This window comes from Nymphalis io, chromosome 23 (genome assembly GCF_905147045.1).
Source record: "Nymphalis io chromosome 23, ilAglIoxx1.1, whole genome shotgun sequence".
NCBI classification, from domain to species: Eukaryota; Metazoa; Arthropoda; class Insecta; order Lepidoptera; family Nymphalidae; genus Nymphalis; species Nymphalis io.
In genome coordinates this window covers 5072627-5093327 of record NC_065910.1, presented here as the reverse complement: position 1 = coordinate 5093327, position 20701 = coordinate 5072627, and the positions used below count along the sequence as shown (strand labels likewise).

General features: G+C 30.8%; 1 protein-coding gene across 1 annotated transcript in view; it reads right to left on the bottom strand.

Annotated features, from left to right (window-relative positions):
- LOC126777561 (paired box pox-neuro protein) overlaps nt 1-20701 on the bottom strand; it is a 58740-nt gene that overhangs the window by 11370 nt on the left and 26669 nt on the right. The window contains exon 3 of the mRNA XM_050500622.1: nt 9610-9830. Within this exon, the coding sequence (XP_050356579.1) occupies nt 9610-9830 (221 nt within the window). The remainder of the gene's footprint in view (nt 1-9609; nt 9831-20701) is intronic.

Here is a 20701-nt window from a genome sequence, read left to right as displayed (position 1 = left end):
GTGCAAATCCGACTTAAGTTACGGGAATACTAACGGCTAGTACACACTGCGTCGTTTGTCCTATGAGTACACAACATGATGTTCGCAATAAATAACTCTTTCTATTACGATATATTATTAAACGTCGTTTTTGAGTTAAGTTTCAATCAAATACCTAATCTTTTTAATATTAATGTTATTATTTTTAAAAAAATATCCAAGAATGTAAATTAATGAAATACTGTTTATCTATCACGATCACAACAATCGCTTTGAGATATATACTTTTTTTCACAACCCTACGTGGTTATTAAGGCATTAACAGATAGCAGCGGTGACAGTTGACAGGTGCTCACCGCTCCCATGACCCGACTCGATGGCCATCGCTGTTACAAATTACCTCGATGTTCCGATTGTGTTCGGAATATACCTAATTATTCGAATTCGGAACGTCGCATTCCTTTTCATTTTAAGTTTTTTTTAATATTTAATAAAATTAATAAATAAAAGTTAATATTTACTAATATATTCTAGAACTAAAATGAAAACAAACTACACATAACAAATTTATAAAAAAACACGCCGTCTACATGATTGTCCTGTGGCATTGTACCCAAGACGCTGGCACTATTGCCTAGAACCTAAAACCTAGAACCTCTTTGCATAATTAAAAAAAAAAATCTTAATTTTTAAATCTTTTGACTTCTTAAGCTTTATACAGTCTTCTAATTTTCTGAAACTCTTAAGTTGATAATATTCTGATTTATTTCCTATTAGGTATTTTAAGACAACCTTTTTTTTTGGTTATAGAATTTTATGTAGGTGGGCTGCCAATTTATGTGATCTATATAATGACAAGGCTTGTATTTGTTATATAAAAGGTTAACAAGTTTCACGAGACTGTAAGGGGTCAAAAAAACCATATCATTCGCATTCCAATAAGATGGCAACTTTCTACTGTAATTTACAGATAAAAATTAAGTTTCAGTGTGTTTTTAATTTATTACAAGATTTTTTTGTGTGTTATTTTTTATTTTTTAGGCTAGAGCTTTATAGATTCGTTAGAGAGATTTCGATTGATTGTAATGTAACTTACAAGACGCTATGCGATAATGTTGTGTGCACTTGTTATTGATATACATTGTAAATGAACCTAATGAGGAATTAAATAAATAAAAAATACCTTGAAATGTACATAAACATACATGATATTTATATACATATGTCTATTCATACGCTTGTCACGATGTACTCTCATATAATATAAAAGTCGAAAACAAAAAGTAGTGTCATTCATATCGATCCAAGCGTGATCCGCTTAATAATGTTGGAAATATACTTGGTGTTTGAATTTGTGCCCAATGAGTTGATACCATCCACCCCTCACTTATTCTATAGCCAAACAGCATTGACGGTGTAGGGGATGGAACTCGACCAACAAGCCAAGAGGTAAACTTAGTTAAAAAAAAAGTATTTTCAAAATATTATTTTAAAAAATTAGGTACGTATAATAATTCAAGTATTTATTTAATTTTAATATCTAATTGAAAAGTGGATAGAAAAAGTGATGTACTAAGTTTCATTCTAATCATTCGTTCTACAGAATATATTAAATTATTATTGTCATTGTATTGTATTAATATGGCAATAATTTGAAATGTGATTGAGGTAATGTTTACATACATTGTTTCAATCACATTTATAAAGGTATGAAATTAAAATAATCGGAATTACATTAAAGCGTTATTACAATATATTTTATGATTAGATACGCATGACTTGTTCGTGTAATTTGTTTTAAAACGATTGTTTATGACGATCGTGTTTAACTTATGTTTATTTCAATTATCGTACAATTAAAAAAAACTGTTAATGTACTTGTTTGATAAAATAATAACCTGGTTGGTCTTGCTGCTTCAAAGTTCAAGCCCCGGATTAGAATAGTAAGACATTATTACGAAATTATTAAGTAGGTCCGTCAAGTAATTCTTAGTCACACTTCGGAATTTGGAATTTGGCAATAACTAAAATTTCATTCCTCGAAAATAATATCAAGCTGTTCGTGTTGCGCCTGCACACATTCAGGTCGCGTGTATTTGCCGTCCCATCTGATCATGAGAGTGTGGGATTAGAGTGTGCAGTTAAAGACCTGAACAGTTGGCAACTATCTAACTAAGTAAATCTATCTATTTAATCTAATAATATATATATCTGCTAAATCCGGAGAATATCACGGTCATCCTTATCATCTTTAACAAAACCTCGATGTTTGGAAGTATTCTCAGTTTTAATCGGAAATTTGAGATTATACTTTAAAATTTACTCTTTGATATGGATTACCGTAATGAGGAAATTTAAATAAAAATGCAAGATTTGTCTTTCTGTTACCAGGTCCCAAAAATGTTTTAAATAATTCATTGAAACTTACACAATACTATGAAGATTAAAAAACTGTACATTTATATATTACCAAGCATAGTAATGTTTAAATAATTGATAAAAAAAACGAAACATTACCGTTAACCTAACATAATGAACGTTTTGTAAAATGTCAAAAATTAAGACCTACTTGAATAGCATATTTTTTTTACCTATAAATGATATCTTCCTAGCAATAAGTAATTATTTATTGACGTAAATAGGAAACAAGGTTCGAGGAGTCATGGGTATTACTCGTAATAAAATAAACAAGCTCGTATCCCGGTGTTGCTTGCACAATTAAATATGTCTAACGTGTTTTGTCGCCTCATATTCACGTTATTCTGTTTGACATTACTGTTAATGTCACTTTGGCATGTCATTGTGTTGATTCTTATCGAAGTTTTCAATAATATACGATATTTTTTAAATTCATGTGAATCGAACTATTTTTCATCGTGGACAGTTTTGTATTGTTGTAATTGAGTTGGTTGGATTAATTGTCGATTAAATATTCAACGGATAATGCTTGTAGCACATTCGATTTAAATACGTCAAATTATTATTGGTTTTAATTATATGTCTGTGGAGTTACTGTGTTTAATTCCAGAGATAAGGGATTTTATGGTAGTGAACGAAAAAAAATAAAAACTTTTAACAAATTTTCCGTTCGATTGTTTATTACAAATACAAACATGCCTACATTTAGATATTTGTTAAGAAAATACTTTGTCTGTATTAATAATTATACATACATGGGGAATTAAGTTTTTATTTGAAAAAAATATTAAAATGTAATTTATGTCAGTAATTAATGTACATAATATACAATATACAAGTGAGGCTTAATATTAATGACATTTTTAGGAATAAAGAATAATACAAATTACAGAATTCTAGCCGATTTTCATCCACACGCTATTCTTTAGACTTTCCCTAATTCATTATGAGGCTTTCATTTACGTAAATTGCAAACTTAATTTATTTTGTTAAGAATGACAATGATCAAACAAATCGAACCAAATTTTTCATTATTATTCCCAAATTTTCAAATGGGAAAACAATAGACATTGTTGTCTTAAAAAATAGATGTAGGTATAACAGTCAGTTGTTATTTCATTTATGTTAATTTTTTTTTATTTAAAAGAAAAAAATATCAAAAAGCTATCAGTGCAGCGATTTTTTTCTTAAAGACTTTCATACAATTATCATTATGTCAGTTTAATTATTAACCTTTATCATACAACTATAAAATCACATAATATAAAAAAGTCTGATATTGAATCTCTTTGTAAAGCATTAGAAAGATATTATTAAATGTATTTTTCATTTATTTCAAAACTGAAACAAGACAAATGAACGGGACGATGAAATAAAGATATAATGATTCTTAACATGTTAAAACTTAGCCCCGCTGCGATGTATTAACATGTTATTTAGATAATGTTCGTCCGGAAATAAGGGTGAATTAGTATTTAATTGGTAGGGCAGGGTTAAATTTGTTTGAACGGTTAGTTCGGTGAATGAAATATGAATTATATATTATCAATCATGCTAATTAACTATTTATTAAACTTTAATTTTTTTTAATCAAAAATATAAATTATATTCTCTCTTCGATCACTGAAGCCGAGATGTCCCAGTAAGTAGAACACTTTTTTTTTGCTTAATTTGTGCTTATAATAATATCATGCTAGGATTTGAGGAGAAATATCGAGACGATTATTAGATGACAGTTTGCCAGTGAAGAAGCATTGTGGAATAACCTTCAAAGCGTCTTTACAAAAGGACAGGCGGTCTTAGCCCGGCAGTGGGACATTTAAAGGCTGATCCGAGTTTGAGAATAATGCTAAATAAATTATATATTTTTGACTCATATATTACATGAATTTTTTAGAAGAGAACTGAAAGTGAAATTTCAATAAAATGTCTTAATTTTTTTTATGAACCAACATGCAAAGAACAATAATGACAACAAAGAAAAAAAGTAATAAAAAAACAGTATTATTACAATTTAAATAAAAATATAATATAAAAAACACATTTATCGTAACATAAAACATAAAATTCTAACCTTACAAAATGTCATGGTGAATGAATTTCGCGAGTACTTGCCAACATACTAATTGGTCATAACGCTACGCTGTAAAGGAAATAATTTTCCTATTACCAATATTTATGTGATGTTTTACGTGTTTAATCATAAAATTGAATACAATGTGTTTGAAAATAAATGTTTTTCATTGTTGCGTGGTGACACATTGATACGCACACATACATAGCACTCGGTAGGGTTGGTAATGTGTTCAATATCATCAATTGTTACGTAATCATACAACACGATCGCATCGCTTACGTAAACTACATTTAAGTAGTGAAATCAATTTATTCATTAAATAAATTAATGAAATTCACACTTTTACGGCAATAGGCTAAATGTAAAGCGGCTGAAACTTTGAAGCGCAGCTTTTTATATAAGAATATTATATACTAAGACATTCTCCAAAACGCGCTGTGTCTTCTAAGCATGACAAAAGGACTTTGTATAGATTTTATTAATAACTAGTTAATGCCTGCCATTTTTTTTTAACGCTGGACAAAACGCCTTACGCATTTCCCCCACGGGAACAGTGGGGGGGTATGTGGGGCTCACCGGTGACCAAGGCGCCGAGTGCGCCTCGAACATCAGAATACCCACTAAAAAAGCAACGGTACCCTTTCCGTCTTAACGAGGACCGCCACGGGATCGCTTTCGCATGCTACAGTGGGTTAATGCCTGCCATGCTTTGACTTTAGTTTTTAGTAAGCAGTTATCGATACAATTTGCGTGGCACCTATCACGATATTACTATGATAAAAACCGTAATACTAAAGTCTACATAAATACTGGTGGTAGGGTTTTGTGCATGCTCGTTTGGGTAGGTACCACCCACTCATCAGATATTCTACCGCAAAACAGCAGTACTTGATATTGTTGTGTTCCGGTTTGAAGGGTGAGTGGGCCAGTGTAATTACAGGAACAAGGGACATAACATCTTAGTTCCCAAGGTTGGTGGCGCATTTGCGATGTAAGCGATGGTTAACATTGTTTACAATGCCAATGTCTATGGGCGTTGGTGGCCACTTACCATCTGGTGGCCTATATGCTCGTCCGCCTATCTATTCTATAAAAAATAATACGGGATAAAATCAAAATATACTTTATTCAAGTATATTTTTACGACCACTTTTAAATCGTCATTTTATAGAATTACATTACATGTAGGTAAACCTACCACCGAAGTAGAACCGGCAAGAAACTCAGTATTTTTTTCCCACTATTTTAATAGCAAAATAAATCATATAAAATTAAATTTATATTAATACGAACACACAAAGAAATATTATTTTATATACTATGTGAAAACATAATTATATGTACTAGCAAAACTCGGCAGAGGTTGCATATGCGTATATATTATAATACGATCTCTTATTGTTGAAATAGTTAATATTTATTTTTAAATATAAAAAACCTCTTTTCAATATTCATACCTTAACTTAAAAAAAATAAACAAAAACTTTATACAGAGTCATTCGATGAGCATACAAATTCAGTGTGAAAGTGGTCAATAGCGAACCGCCCTCATGACCATAAAGCGGTGCCGGCTCTAATTACGGTCATTTGACCATAAATGGTGGTCATCGATCATAAAGACCATAACTCGTGGTCGTAAAACTTGGATTACAAGATCCGAATGCGCAAAATGTAGCACCTATGCACAATATACAAATCCTACCGTTAAGGTTTTATGTTATTTTAATTCAAAGAATTTCTTAGGTAGCTGGACTTTTATAATTAGATGTCTCGCTCGATGTACTAAGATGGCTCAGTGGTTAGTACACGCGGACTTTAACTAATGATCGCTGATACAAATCCGGCAAGCACCACTAATTCTTTACGTCCATAATTTTAGTTTATAGTAACAATTCATTCAGAGTTCAAGCGATGAAGATAAACTTTGAATAAAAACCCGCATTGAAGCTGCATCCTTCATATCCTCCTTTGCAAAATGAGATTAGAACCTTTGCCCAGCTGTGGGCAATGTTTATGGACTATAATTGAATTTACAACGTGAAAAATAGAAGCGCGCAACCTTAATTATACATTAATCACAATAAACGGGGCTTTAAGAATACTTATCATAATATTTTTTTAATGGCAAATAATTAATTTCATGAATAATCGAAATCTGTCACCATTACAAACGTAACTCGTCGCGTGTTGGTGTCAATTAACTACGACATTAAGCTATTATGCAAAGAAACAAGCTTTTACGCGAAGAAAAGTATAAGTGTATGTTGTATTAAAATATATGTAATTATCTTTAAAAGCGAAGAAAATATCTTACTTTTAACAGTAAAAAAAAATTACAACCATCACCGAAGAAATTCCTGGATATAATTTAAATAATAGAGATACAATTAGTTTAATTTCATTTGAAACGAATATATTCCGTTACTTCCTTTAACGATAAAATACATAGATATATGTAGATGAGCATTTTAATTTAAATAAAATTACGAACTGAAATTATACTGTTATAGTACAGTATATAAATTCTTCCGAAAACATCAAAGCATCAAAAATCAAAACAAAAAAAAAAAAAAAAGTAGAAACATCATAAAATAAAAGTTGAAAAATTAAATGCTCGTGAGATAAATGCTTCGTGAGTCTATTACGGAGATGAAATCGATTGATTGCCGAGTACAATTATGAATTATAACAAATGGAAGCTCGACCGATATAGAGTATAAACGCTTCTGTAATCACCACAGATTATTAAAGAAAAAGCGTGTCATATCGCTCTAATCGTTACGGCTTCAGATCTAAAGCGGAGGCGGTTATTTTTAAAAATAAATTCATACGGTTTTCGAACGTTTACTAAAAGCAATTAAACCTAAATTAGCGTGTGTTATTTTAATGGGATAAACGAATGTATTCTGTAAGTTTTCATGTGATTTTCGCTATTCGTAACACATGTTTATAGCGGTAAATATTTGTTACAATATAAGCAATAGCGTGTTTTCCCACAGTGTGGATTCGTCGCGGTCGGGTTAGTTAAAACGCGTTATATTATTTCTACCGGATAATTGGTACGTTTTAGCAAGGCGATAGTTAACTTGTTAAGCAATAAATCACATTGTGCAACTTTTCATGGTAGCCTTATATAAAAAAACATAATTAATTTTTTGTATCTCTGAAAAGAAAAGAGTATGCGTAAATCTGTCCAGAGTTTCTTTATTAATATATCTATTATAAAAAGAGAGAGTTTAAATGATACTGATTTACGTGCTTCTCCGGGTTGCTATTGAGAATTTCTTGTCAAAAAACGCTATGACTCTGCTAGCCCGACCGGGATTTTGAATTTAGAGCCTCGGATTAGGCGGCCATACCAGCTTAGTACACCTAACAGCGAGACAGTCAAGATGATATTAAACGCTTGATTTGATTTACATTAAATGTATTAGTTCACATGAAAAAGGTAACTTAATCGCCACACTTGCGTTTTATTGTCAGATAAATGAATTACTAATAAAAATATTATAAAAATATCATAATCCCTGTTCCTAATTCAAGGTGCCATTCGCAACCTTAGGTATTAAGCCGAAGGTTGATGGTACCAATTAAATAATTATAAGTATAATATTATGATGACCTTTTCCAATATTGATTTATGTATTTCATTGCTTTAAATTAATTAAAAATAACTATTATATTTTAATTTTAAAAATTCTCAAAATGGTAAAAGTTTAAAAGAATCCTTTTTTTTAAATGTAGATAAATAAATACTCTTTAGTGCTTGACATTGAATAAAAAACTACTATAAAGTACGAGTTTTATAATGTGGACCTTTTACTAATCAATTAAAACAAGAAGGTGTAATATATAATATATAATAGCAATCGAGTCTAAATATGTCCATACGTTTTTTTTTTTAAATTAAATTGGCAAATGAATAGTAATATATCGCTATAAGCATAAAATTTTTATTTAAGAAATTTTCGAACGGACATTCAGCAATTAACCTTATATGTATAGTTCAATATGAGTTCAGTTCAGTTATTTGTTGTCGAGTTCAGAAATCATTCGATACATGCAATATATAGTTGATTAGTAGTCAATTAAGCATTCCCATAACAGCATCAATAAAAGTATTCGGTGATTCAAAGTATTTTGTTGTAATCAATTTCTGACGTCGGCGTTCGTTTGTGATACGACTAAAATGGAGATTTTATTGGCGTACCGAATTTAGTGAGGTCGGTGAATACGATCATTGGATTGTGAGCGATTTTTACACACACTCGGTTTTGGGATACATTGATGGAGAAACGAGTTACTAAAAACAGTCTGAAAACGTTTTTTTTATTGGTAACGTTAGTCATACATTCAATTGCTATTTAAATACAATAAACTAAAATGAAAATGATTCATACTTTTCCGATTATCATAAAATGCGTATCATGAAAAAATCGAACTAAAGTACAAAACAGTATTAATTATTATTTAATTCATATTTAGATTCGTATCATAAGTTCATTGAAATAATCTATCTATTTTCTATTACGAATCACTTCGCGTCACGTTGTAGCGCTTACTATGGACGTGACGTTAATTAGTACGGAACCCTCACACGTTCAGTTCGCTGCTCGCCGGGCGTGTCGAAAGGCCACCATAAGAAGCCGAAAGGCAGGTCATTTTATAGTTTATAATTACACCTGATTGCCGCCGTGACCCGCTCGATTCGCCGCTCCAAACGATCCCCACGGTTGCAATGTTTATTTTATTTTTATCCTTGCTTTTAATATTTATAAATTTGTATGAATATAATCTTTTTTTTTCTGATATAAACTAAAAATTACATATAAATTGTACAATGTAGAATTCGATTTTGTGATTTGTAGCCAACTTAAGTAGTAGATTCAACTTGTTAAAATTGCACAATTGTTATTGTTTCATTATAGGTACTTATGTTGATTTTTTAAATATATATTTAATACGAACCGCACGTACTGTAAAGTTTAGGATAGGTTTTATTTTGCAATCTATTCAATGTATCTTTTTCGTCACAAGGATAAGATATTATTTCTTTTCTAATTCTGAGATAAATATGAGATAAGTAATGACTAAGAAACAAACTCTATATTGACTAAGAAAAAGCCTCAACTAACCTTAGTCTTGCTACCGCCGATGGATCCAGGTCGAATCGAGCCCGTCTCGTAGAATCTTGTCAGAATCTTCGATACGCAGCCGTGTGACACGAGTAGCTGTCTACTGATGTCACATGGCCGGACTCCCAATATGGCGAGCTCGACGATCCTCTTGCGGACCACATCGGGAAGGGGCCGGCCGTTTACAAACACGCCTCCCAGCTGGTTCACGCCTGCCTGGCCTGGAAAGGAGACACGTCTTATGAATAAACGAATAAGATGTAACTCTTTGTAAAAACTTAACGATTTCTGAATCTTTGTAATTGCGCTGCAAGAAACGATTATTATCAATTGTCACTCTAATTTGTGTTTTTCTTTTGAATTTATAGTCTATATTTATTTTAAATTGAAATTCGATTTGTTTTATTCATAGACTATTGCGAAGTTGCCATCATCTGATGTTAATTAAAAAGTATTTTTAAACCTATCCATGCATTAGTAAAACAAATAAAGTGAAATTAAAAAGATATAATCTTAATTTTTTTTTTTTGAAATATTGCTCATAAAATTATGCTTAAAATTATATCTAATCATTAGAAGTATAGTATTGATTATTAAAAAAAATAGCTACAGAGTTTATTAGCGGTTCTTCTCGGTAGAATCTACATTAAAATTAAAATTATGAAATGACAATTCAAAATTGCTTGAAAAAAGATCTTTTAGATTGTATACCTTAGTCTGTATAATGGCGCATGTAGGTACTACTCGGTAACGATAGATGGCGTTGATTGAAACTGTCACATTCTGGAATCGCGCTGTCTTTATTACTTCTAGTACTAGGTATGAATAGTGAGGAAATGATTATTTTAAAGTGATCAAATATATTTTAGTTATGTAAACGTTTGAAAGCTTAAAGAAGGAGGAAGAACTAAAATCAAAGGATTTATTTATCATTTAATTCCCTAACATTATTACGCCGTAAATAATAGTTATGAAGTTATGAACTATATAGCAACATACACAAAATATTAAATCTATTCGACGATATCTACATTAGTACGATATAGGAATGTGAATACTTATTATACTGTATTAAAATTCTTGAATTCAAAATTGGAATGTGTAAAACTTTCGTCAATAGCTATTACGAAATATATTTCAACGACGAATAGACGAAAAAAATTTACAAATGTAAACTAAAAGTAATAAAAAACCCACAATCATAATTTACGTTCATTAGCAAGAGGTTATTTATCTGTCAATTGGAAACAAAGGTCTCATTGAGTTATTTTGCGGTACACCTGTCTCGTTTGGACTAATATTTATTTGATTGCCAAATGCAAACGTCTATACCTTCCTACCTGAACAACGATTATATGAACTTTGTGATGGCCGTTGAATAAATATTGTTATTTTGGTGTATTCGATTTTCAAATTTGACTTAATGTTAAATTATGATAGTGATGTTTTTGACAATGTAATTTAAAAAAATAAGCCTATTAAATTTTATATGATTGCTACATGTTTGTTTTGAAAAATGTAACAAAACCTATATCTATAAAAAATATACACAAGACTCGTCGATCAAAATTATTAGGTATCTACTAGTATGGCATGGACATTAAATGCATAATAAATTTTAGAAAAAGCCGTCACTCATTTCAATCCGTGCCAGCGAGCAGTACCAAAAGTACCCAGGGTTGGTTCGAGTACAGTGGTACCACCGTCGTAAATTACGACCTATCTAGCGGTGCTAGCTACCTAGCGGTGTCATTAAAATCTCATAGTTAGGTAAATTTTTTTTGAACTGTCTAGTTGCTGTTGGCCCTAATGGCATCTACAGCGTCACCGGGCGGGATGGGCGAGTTGAACTCAGCCGGATGTTGGGAGCCACACAAGGGGCTCAAGAGAAACGGACGCTTTAAGGGCGCCTCCTGTGAGGCCGGAGTTCGGCTTAGGACGCCGTTGAAGTCGGGAGGGGAGTTAGGTAAACATATTTCATTACGTTATGCATTTTTTTCTCATAAAATAAGTTTAGTCTAAGTAAAGTTTATGCCTTATTAAAATCAACATAAACTACATGAATTTAACAAACCAGTGTCGTGCTTAATATTTATTTCAATCTTTCTAATTAGTCTATTTTTTCTGCTTCATGTTTATTATTAAAAATATTTAGTGTCACAGAATAAAATAGTAATAAGTATAATGTGAAGTAACATTACGGTGGATCATTAAATAACTTCTATTAACAGTTTAATGATTAATCAGTCTTTACAGCAAGTCGATTTTCTAAACAACTTAAATTCTAGAATTAAATCCTTTCCGAACTTAACGGCTACCGTTACTGTCCATCGTAAAGTAATAAAACACGCGAGCCGAGCGATTTATGATCTTAATATCATAAAATTAGAGTTGTAATTTGTTTGCAACGATTTGTATTTATTGCTATTTCTTTTAACACACCCGCCACACCATTTCACGGGTATTGTCATTCAAAACCACCGCGATTCGAACGGTTGCAAATTGCTTTTCTCGCATTACGATTCCTCTTACTGAACTGATATAATTTGTCAAGGTGATGTATACTTAAAACTTAACACAATAAAGTTTATTTTCGCCCGAGAGGAGTGGGGTCACGGTAGTTGTAAAAGATGAATTAAGAAAGTCCAATTACTACGTATTCGATTTGTTTTGGAACACTTGAATTCGTTAATTATAGTCTTATATTTATCAAAATAACTTTTATTTTATATATTTGGCACAGACTTGTATTCTAGAGTACTTGCATTTTTTTTTCTGGGACATTATTCACACACGGCCATCTGATCCCAAACTAAGCAGAGCTTGTACTTTGGAAACTAGACAACTGATATACTACATATACTATTTTTGTATTGTAAATACATACTTATATTGTAAATACGTACTTATATTATAGACAATTACACCCAGACTCAGAACAAACAGACATTGAGGTTATTAGACGTCCCGGGAAAAATAAGTAAATAATGATAGGATTTTGACAAGAACGCTATGATTCTCGACTAGCCTAGACTAGGTCCAAAAATATTATCTGAAATAAGTCTTAGGACGAGACACGAGGCGTTCCGCTCATCTGATTGAAACATTCATAATTGTTGATTGATACTACGGATGTAATAACATATATATTAATTTTAGTAAAAATTAACTTAATCGAAACCAACGAATAATTTATCGGCCATTCGTAATCATCATTAATAACAATGTGAATTATGTTTCAAAACAAAATCTTAGCACTCGAGAAGCGATTCCTCACAACGTTGTTTCGAGCTAGCTTTACACATTTATAATCTCTTTGTTTATTGTCATAAGAACTATGTCTACTGAATATATATTACAAGTTTACGATATACCTTTCGAGGAAAGGTTCTTAAAGAAGTGTATTGCGCGCGTCCGATCAACGCTAATATGCTCCCAGTTTTACAATCGCATCGTAAAAGGTTATTTAAACGATTTTTTGCGAAAGAATATCGCTCGTATATCGCGCAAGTTATTGCGTTCTTTACAACCTGTGACTAATTTTATAGCTCCGTCAATTACAACGGTGTTAGGGAACGGGAGCGATGATTTTTGGATTCCTTGAATTTAAGGTCAATTTAGCAATCATTTCATCCAATAGGACATAGATATATTCTTCCGTAACAGCCTGTGAATGTCCCACTGCTGGGCTAAAGGCCTCCTCTCCTTTTTTTTTTTGAGGAGAAGGTATATTCTTACATTGATTGTTTTATTCGAGACAGTTTATATTATTTTTTTTATGAATATTTCATTATTATTATTATTAAATAACTTTATTGCACACTCACAACGAAAAAAGAAAAGACAAACACAAGTAAAAAAAAAAGGAAAAACAAAAGTTCAAGAGAAGCCATGTTATATAAATAAAATTATGGACCTCAACATGATGCGTGCAAGGGCGGTCTTATCACTCGAGTAGTGATCTCTTCCAGACAACCCTGCATTAAGATGCTGGCAGGACCTAACGGGCGAGTGCATTGTATACATATAAATGTAAACAATACATACACAAAGATACATATAAACATTTATATTTATACATAATATTTATTATTTGTAGCTGAAATTTGTTCACGAAGAATTTATGAAGACAGTTTTTTGACTTCTTTCGTTTATTTCCTGGGGTAATATTAGATATATGTTAATCTAAGATTACATCTGCAACATACATGCATACATACTATATATTTTCTTTAAAATCCATTTAGGAGCTTATACATGATTCGTGTACAACAGACACACAAACATTTTTGATCATTTGTATCTATGTCGTATCAAACATAAAAATTGAAATGAAACCAGTAAAGGCTCATTTCTCTTACCGGATTTAATCCGATACATGAGGCTCTCATGATACAAATAGACCGTATGACAATTGAGTGGTCATTTTCGGGTTTCAGGTTGAGAGTCATATGTTTTAGCAACTGGCCAAAATAATATGAAGCATCTTAGTCCAAAGAGACTTTTTTAATTATTACAGATATTAAATGATATTTATCGATGAAAGAGTTATCTTCTAACAAAATTATGGTAATAGGTAATTTAGTTTGTAAAATTAAACATGTGTACGAGATTATTAACATGTTATCGCGTCGTTATTCAAGTTTAGCGATAAATTTATTTATGATCTTCATTCGTGTTATATCACGCACGGCGTGAAATCTTCGAACGTTTTTTTTTTTTTGTATAAATTAATGCATTTAATTAATTATTAATATTATGTAGTATCTATATGCAAATAGGCTGACCAGAGATACTAATTTATTAATTGTAAAATTCAAAGAATTCATGAAAATAATAAAATCATATGCAAGGCACGTTATTATTATATATTTTTTAATAACTTATATACGTTTAAATATTTAGTTATAAGCTATATACAGACATTTGTATAAAATACAAAATTAAAATAAAAAGAACAAAATACACATTACAAATTTATTATTATTATTTTTATAAAAATTAAGTAAGGAAGAGCCGAGCTATATAATAAGTGAAAATACTAAATGACCAAATCATAAATTTTAGACCAAATCATACAGATTAATATATCTACGTGTAATATATATGTATGTTACGGTAATATTCTAGTATTATTATTATTATTATATATTTTTTGTAGTCTTAACAGAAATGTTGTCCGTGTCTTTGTTCGAACTTCCTATCGGCTTATAGTATGGTATTTTGATTGTTTGAAATTTTAAATTGCGTTTTTTTTAAATTTTTTATTCTGGATTCCTGGGCTGGTCTGGATAGTATTCTGTCGGTTTGTCCACGACGAGATCGTCTCTATATGGACCATTCTAAGGTTATAGTCCAGAACGTATTTTGTAGTATATAATATTAAATCGAAATATTTTTAAAGATTAATTAAAACGCACCTTTATGTCTTTACGGAAGTTTGTGTAACTTGAAGGGAATAAAGAAGATTTACTGTTCGTTTTTAGAAAAAAAAAAACGATGCTATGAACGCTTGTATAAGAAACAAGAATAATAATTGTTGCCAATTAATACGTTAAAAATTGCTCTAAACTTTATCAAAATGCACAATAAATGAAGCAAAAATGCTAATTATGCGATTGTGGATGCCGTAACTACCTACATGTGACGAGAAAAAGTTTTCATATAACTATATCATCTGTTACTCGTAATACCCCTATTTGTATTCGAAACGTCAAGTTGACGTAAAGCATTTTTTGTCTCCTTGAAACATTTCAACTTTTATTACAAAGTTAAATTTATCTGTGGTAAAAATCCTGTTGTATAATTGATACAAATTTACTCAAATTAATTAATTAATTATTTTTAAACTTTAATTTATAGAAATAAAAAATCTCTGTACTGACATAATATTTATAGGATATATTGTTTGAAATATTTATTTATTTAAATATATATTGAACTACTGAAAATAAATACTACATTGTCGTTAAACAAAAAAAAAACTAACAGTTTCAAGTACGCGAATCCTTCATTTTATGTATAATAACATTTGAAATGCGTAAAATATTCTGTCAATGTCAAGTACATAATTTTAATTGTCATAAAAAAGCAACACAAGAAGCAATTATAATATATATAATATAATATGAAAAAAAACGAGAACTTTGTTAGATTTTTTTTAGTATTCTACATTTATGTAGATAACAAAGAACGTGAAAACGAAAACAGAATTTTTTTCTTGATTAATTGAAATAAATTTTTAATTAACAGAAATATAATAAACGAAACTCCTTAGATATACTTTTATTGAGAACGTTTATAGATTATTAATATGGTTACCAATTATAACGCACGACATATTTTCATTTGTTATTACGACGTTTTCTGTCAATATTAATATTTTGATATTATTTTTATAAGTTTATATTTTTTTTCATGGGCATATTATTTTGTAAATGGATAGATGTCGCTGCGAAGATTATAAAATTGCTGTGGATAAATTAAAGTTCTATACGGTGGGAACATTGAGACCCGATATTATTGAGAACTATAATCGTAAGTTTGACAGTTTTTTTTAATATTATATAAAAGGTACTACACATATCGACAAATCAATATATATTTGTATATTTTCACTTTTATTGTGAAAATTTACACTTCCGTGGCTCGACAGCTTACACTCGCGTTGGGTCTCACTCTAGTCTTCGTCGTATCGGATGATCGTCGTAGTGAACTATACCAGTGAAGGAACATTTTTTTTTTTTATAGTATAGGAAGGTGGACGAGCATATGGTACCACCTGATGGTAAGTGGTCACCAAACGCCCTTATACATTGGCATTGTAAGAAATGTCAACCATCGCTTATAGCGAATGCGCCACCAACCTTGGGAACTAAGATTTTATGTCCCTTGTGCCTGTAATTACACTGGCTCACTCACCGTTCAAACCGGAACACAACAATATCAAGTATTGCTGTTTTGCGGTAGAATATCTGATGAGTGGGTGGTACCTACCCAGACGAGCTTGCACAAAGCCCTACCACCAGTAAATAATATAAAGTGCACATGTATTTAGACAGATAATTATATACTGTCATAACTCTTACCTTGTTGGTTAGACTCTGAGAGCGGTCAACAGCACACAACAAAAAAGAAAAACAAAATTCTAGTAAATAAAAAACTTTCAAATGATTATGTAATGTGACAAATTACATTTTATTTTAGAGTACAACAATTTTGTCTTAGCAATTTTTGCAACATTTTTGTTACAGGGTCAGGTTACATAACAACTTGGGTAAGACACGGAGTTGACTACGAAGATTTGAAGTTCAGTAAGCCAAAAGCGACAAGGGTGTATGAAGCTCATGAGTTATCAAAGAACCAATTGAAACCACAGTGTCTCAAGATTGAAAAAATGTGGTGTAAATACATGACACCAGTAAAAAAGTAGACTTGATAATGTCCTGACTTGAACGAAATAAAATAAAATTACACTTTTTTCACTTTGTTTTTAACATGATTGTTTAATATTTGCGGGTCAAATCTTACAGCTAGTTCTAAAATAGTTCCACTCAATCTTACCAGCTGGACTTTACGCGTTGATGACAATACAATTTAGGATACTAAATATTGTAATTTGTTATAATTTGACCGCCAAATGAATTCATTTTTTAAAAAGTGTAATAAACTTGCTTTTTCTTTCGAATGTCAAATCTATAATGACAGAAAGAGATGGATCAGTGTTTAACTAAACAGTCGCTTGTATTTAACTTACTTAATATTCCGAATAAAATTTGCTAAAATTAAATTTCTTTTAATTTTTTGTTTATTATTTACAACAAACTATGCGTGTTTAAAAACATTTATTTCTAATGATATTTAATGTAAATTTATTTCAAATGGAAATATCTAATTAATTAATCTTCTTAATTACTATAATTATGATTTCCACGTTTAAATATGTGATTTTTAAAGTGGAAAAACAGATTGATAATTAATCAATAAACTATGTAAATCGATACATTATCGATTAAACCAACAAACTTAAATTAGTCAAAGCAGATAACTCGACTAATAATCAAGTTTATGGCTTAGAGAAAGTCGAAAGTGGGTGACATGACGCTTCATCTAACAGACATTTATATGGGAGATAAAGATACGATTTACAGATAAAATCAGCGGCCACTGTGCAACCGATGCCGTATTGATTCGTAAGATTAAGTTTTAGGGATTAATTTATCCAAAAACAATACTTTTTTTTTATTTGTCATAAGATATTCACCGCCTACAGACATTGCGTCAGTAAGAAAAAAATACTATTTCTTACACTTACGATGTGCCGCCAATATTTGCATATGTTAACTTAACAAACTCCAGGTGTAGTTTTGTATAAACAGCTAATTAAGAGATTAAGTTGCGTGGTGAGTAAATAACTTTTTTGAATTATCTACAAATATAATAAAATGTCAAAGTGAAATATACTAATAACCTTGTTGTTGTGTGGTCAGCTTATAATTCATATATTACAATTTATTTTACAACACAAACATACAGATATGTAAATAATTGTTTAGGATAAAAAATAAAATGGTTGTCTACTACAATGGGTGAACTTTTGGCTAATTAGCCATTCCAGACCCAATCTGAAAGAGATTTAAGTTTGGAAGTTAGCAATATTTATTTATACTCTCGTGCCTCAAGACTGCAACAGTCTGGCGAGCTTATTGTGTTCCATAGTTGTACGTGATATGTTCTGCGACTTTACTGGTGGTAGAGCTTTGTGCAAGCTCGTCTGGGTAGGTAACGCCCACTTCTCAGATATTCTACCGCAAAACAGCAGTACTTGGTATTATTGTGTTCCGGTTTGTGGGGTGAGTCAGCCAGTGTAATTACAGGCACAAGGGACATAACATCTTAGATCCCAAGGTTGGTGGCGCATTGGTGATGTAAGCGATGGTTAACATTTCTTACAATGCCAATGTCTATGGGCGTTGGTGGCCACTTACCATCAGGTGGCCCACATGCTCGTCCGCCTTCCTATTCTAAAAAAAAAAATATTCTCCTTTCAGAACTGTCACCATTGGTGTAATCGGTTGAGATTGTAACATAAAAAATATTGCATTGCAATGGCCCTAACAAAAATAACAATATTTTATACTTAAACAAAGGTCAGACGGCCCAATAGATAAAACACGTAATTCTATACCGAATATCGTTTTCAAAACCGCAGATTTTTATGTATTTAATTTGTAAGCAAGTATCACATTGTGTCCAGCAGTGCGATACGTTAGTTATGCGGTTACTTTGTTACCCTCGCGGTATGCTCAATAAAGCGCGTAAGTTTGTACTTCAATACCCATCTTAATATATTTTTTTATTGAATTAAACAAATATCTAACATTAAACATTTCGTATAACTTAATTAAGTAATTAAAACAATAATAATTTTGTGTTTTTTTGCGCTCCTACAAGTGGGTAAGATAACTAATAATTCTTATAATGTCATTTATGTATTTTTTAATTATCGTTTTCGGTAATATATTTAACCTTTGCCTTATAAGTGATCGAACACATCTGCTTGACCAAGCGGAGCAGACGCGACGTATAAAGCTACAACCGCACATGTGTCAATATAAGACAACTGCCGTATTCACTTTAAAATTCCAATATGAGTAAAGTAAGCAACATATATAGTGGTTACGATTAAAAATTGAATATAAAGTTCACGTTACACAATCACGATACAATCTTAACTCTGAAAGGGCAAAAATTTTACAATATTTCTATAGCTCTTTCATTCTTTATACAGATACGTAAATATTTTAAAAATTAATCGCATTCGATTTTTAAAAATGTTATATATTTTCTTCAACTATAAAATTAAAATCAATCGAACATTAAGAGCTATATATAAAGTTCTCTTAAGAGAGAACAAAGTTTTTTTTTTAATTCTCTCAAATTTCGATATCCCACATAACTAACTATAAATTTATTCATAGTATAATTTTAAGAATATAATTGATCTAATTCAATCATTTCGCACCGTTGCCTAATCTGACTTTACGACCGCACAAAATATTGGGTTTTTTTCCATTTCAATTAATTACAATAAAACATAAAAGCTTACGATATAAAATTGTAATACAGTTGTAAACAACGAACTAGAAAATTCGATCTGATGCCGGGCTCATTTGATTTTAACCGCGCTATTTGGAGGTTCACGTAATATTAAGGTGGATATGACAGTACATCATGATATATGACAGTACATCATGATATATGACTAATGTGTCTTCGATGTAATATATCCATAGACAATATATTTTTACAATTATATTATCCTTGATAAGCTCCAAACCTTCTCCTCAAAAAGAGGAGAGGAGGCCTTTAGCCCAGCAGTGGGACATTCACAGGCTGTTACGGAATTACGGAATTATCCTTGATATATTATTTTTAAATAAATTTAACTTAATACTTGAGCTTTCTTAACTATACCCAATTTTATTTTATAATTAAAATATATATGTAGATTTGGGTGCTTAAAATAAAGTTTTAAAAAACCCTTATTTAGAGTAATAGAATATCGTGAGCTGAACCAATTGAGTTGCTATTCTGAATAAATATAATTATATATAATAAATAATATAATTATATATATATGTAAGTAAGAAATAGTCTACTTCATTCTCGAGTCCGTAAAATATATTTATGAAAAATAAAAAACGATCCGTCTGACGTTAGGGACACTGTATGTGTATGATACACATACATGTATGTAACAAAACCGAATAAACCAACAAACACATTTAATTTATTGTAAATATTTGTAGTGGAGACTAATTAAGCACAGCCAGTCAGCAAACGATTTATTTGTCAAATAATTTCACAAATTTTAATTTAATATGAAATTTACTTTTATAGCGAGTAGTGAAATAGTTTTAAAATCGTGTTTATATAAATCGAACGATTGACGACCGTCTAGGTAATTTGGCGTGAAGCAACGGAGACGCGTCGAGGGCGACAGGCGGAACATACAAGATCACATTGTTCGATACGTGATTTCTCAGCCTTAGGAGTGTTTGAGGATGTAAATAAATAATTAAATTATCTA